The sequence below is a fragment of the Lottia gigantea genome (genome assembly GCF_000327385.1).
Source record: "Lottia gigantea unplaced genomic scaffold LOTGIsca_368, whole genome shotgun sequence".
Lineage (NCBI taxonomy): Eukaryota > Metazoa > Mollusca > Gastropoda > Lottiidae > Lottia > Lottia gigantea.
In genome coordinates, this window is record NW_008709253.1 from 42,036 (window position 1) to 44,707 (window position 2,672).

The following is a 2,672-nucleotide window of genomic DNA, read 5'->3' on the forward strand; positions in this document are numbered from 1 at the left end:
AAATTTTGCACCAATATTCACATGGACTATCTGCACATGTCAGAAAAAACAGAACTCAAATATCTGCCATAGAACAGAAAATAATTTTTTACATTTTTAATGCATATTGACCGTAGAGGCAGATATGGCCTATAGACAACTTTTTCAAATACAAACTTTTGGCTCAAGTTTTGATCTTTTCCTACTAATTAGACCCCAAGGACTTCAAAAAACACAAGAAATCAAATCAAAATCTGTAAGTTTTCAAACTACCTATTTGCAGTCTGCATATTGGTGCACAAGAAGTGCTCAAAGACAAATAAATTTTTTGCGTCAAAACTTACAAAGCTACAATGCTGAAATTTTGCACCAATATTCACATGGACTATCTGCACATGTCAGAAAAAACAGAACTCAAATATCTGCCATAGAAGAAGAAAATAATTTTTTACATTTTTAATGCATATTGACCATAGAGGCAGATATGGCCTATGGACAACTTTTTCAAATACAAACTTTTGGCTCAAGTTTTGATCTTTTCCTACTAATTAGACCCCAAGGACTTCAAAAAACACAAGAAATCAAATCAAAATCTGTAAGTTTTCAAACTACCTATTTGCAGTCTGCATATTGGTGCACAAGAAGTGCTCAAAGACAAATCAATTTTTTTGCGTCAAAACTTACAAAGCTACAATGCTGAAATTTTGCACCAATATTCACATGGACTATCTGCAAATGTCAGAAAAAACAGAACTCAAATATCTGCCATAGAACAAAAAATAATTTTTTACATTTTTAATGCATATTGACCATAGAGGCAGATATTGCCTATAGACAACTTTTTCAAATACAAACTTTTGGCTCAAGTTTTGATCTTTTCCTACTAATTAGACCCCAAGGACTTCAAAAAACACAAGAAATCAAATCAAAATCTGTAAGTTTTCAAACTACCTATTTGCAGTCTGCATATTGGTGCACAAGAAGTGCTCAAAGACAAATAAATTTTTTGCGTCAAAACTTACAAAGCTACAATGCTGAAATTTTGCACCAATATTCACATGGACTATCTGCACATGTCAGAAAAAACAGAACTCAAATATCTGCCATAGAAGCAGAAAATAATTTTTTACATTTTTAATGCATATTGACCATAGAGGCAGATATGGCCTATGGACAACTTTTTCAAATACAAACTTTTGGCTCAAGTTTTGATCTTTTCCTACTAATTAGACCCCAAGGACTTCAAAAAACACAAGAAATCAAATCAAAATCTGTAAGTTTTCAAACTACCTATTTGCAGTCTGCATATTGGTGCACAAGAAGTGCTCAAAGACAAATCAATTTTTTTGCGTCAAAACTTACAAAGCTACAATGCTGAAATTTTGCACCAATATTCACATGGACTATCTGCACATGTCAGAAAAAACAGAACTCAAATATCTGCCATAGAACAAAAAATAATTTTTTACATTTTTAATGCATATTGACCATAGAGGCAGATATGGCCTATAGACAACTTTTTCAAATACAAACTTTTGGCTCAAGTTTTGATCTTTTCCTACTAATTAGACCCCAAGGACTTAAAAAAACACAAGAAATCAAATCAAAATCTGTAAGTTTTCAAACTACCTATTTGCAGTCTGCATATTGGTGCACAAGAAGTACTCAAAGACAAATAAATTTTTTGCGTCAAAACTTACAAAGCTACAATGCTGAAATTTTGCACCAATATTCACATGGACTATCTGCACATGTCAGAAAAAACAGAACTCAAATATCTGCCATAGAACAGAAAATAATTTTTTACATTTTTAATGCATATTGACCATAGAGGCAGATATGGCCTATAGACAACTTTTTCAAATACAAACTTTTGGCTCAAGTTTTGATCTTTTCCTACTAATTAGACCCCAAGGATTTCAAAAAACACAAGAAATCAAATCAAAATCTGTAAGTTTTCAAACTAGCTATATGCAGTCTGCATATTGGTGCACAAGAAGTGCTCAAAGACAAATAAATTTTTTGCGTGAAAACTTACAAAGCTACAATGCTGAAATTTTGCACCAATGTTCACATGAACTATCTGCACATGTCAGAAAAAACAGAACTCAAATATCTGCCATAGAACAGAAAATAATTTTTTACATTTTTACTGCATATTGACCATAGAGGCAAATATGGCCTATAGACAACTTTTTCAAATACAAACTTTTGGCTCAAGTTGTGATCTATTCCTACTAATCAGACCCCAAGGAGTTCAAAAAACACAAGAAATCAAATCAAAATCTGTAAGTTTTCAAACTAGCTATATGCAGTCTGCATATTGGTGCACAAGAAGTGCTCAAAGACAAATAAATTTTTTGCGTCAAAACTTACAAAGCTACAATGCTGAAATTTTGCACCAATGTTCACATGAACTATCTGCACATGTCAGAAAAAACAGAACTCAAATATCTGCCATAGAACAGAAAATAATTTTTTACATTTTTACTGCATATTGACCATAGAGGCAAATATGGCCTATAGACAACTTTTTCAAATACAAACTTTTGGCTCAAGTTGTGATCTATTCCTACTAATCAGACCCCAAGGAGTTCAAAAAACACAAGAAATCAAATCAAAATCTGTAAGTTTTCAAACTAGCTATATGCAGTCTGCATATTGGTGCACAAGAAGTGCTCAAAGACAAATAA

At 32.3% G+C, this 2,672-nt stretch overlaps 1 protein-coding gene across 1 annotated transcript in view; it reads right to left on the bottom strand.

Annotated features, from left to right (window-relative positions):
- The window catches only part of LOTGIDRAFT_175743 (hypothetical protein), a gene marked incomplete at both ends in the record, with an annotated part of 6,957 nt that extends 6,688 nt beyond the window's left edge, over nt 1-269 (bottom strand). The window contains one exon of the mRNA XM_009058973.1: nt 253-269. Coding sequence (XP_009057221.1) covers nt 253-269 — 17 coding nt within the window. The remainder of the gene's footprint in view (nt 1-252) is intronic.
- Nucleotides 270-2,672: the final 2,403 nt, after the last annotated feature.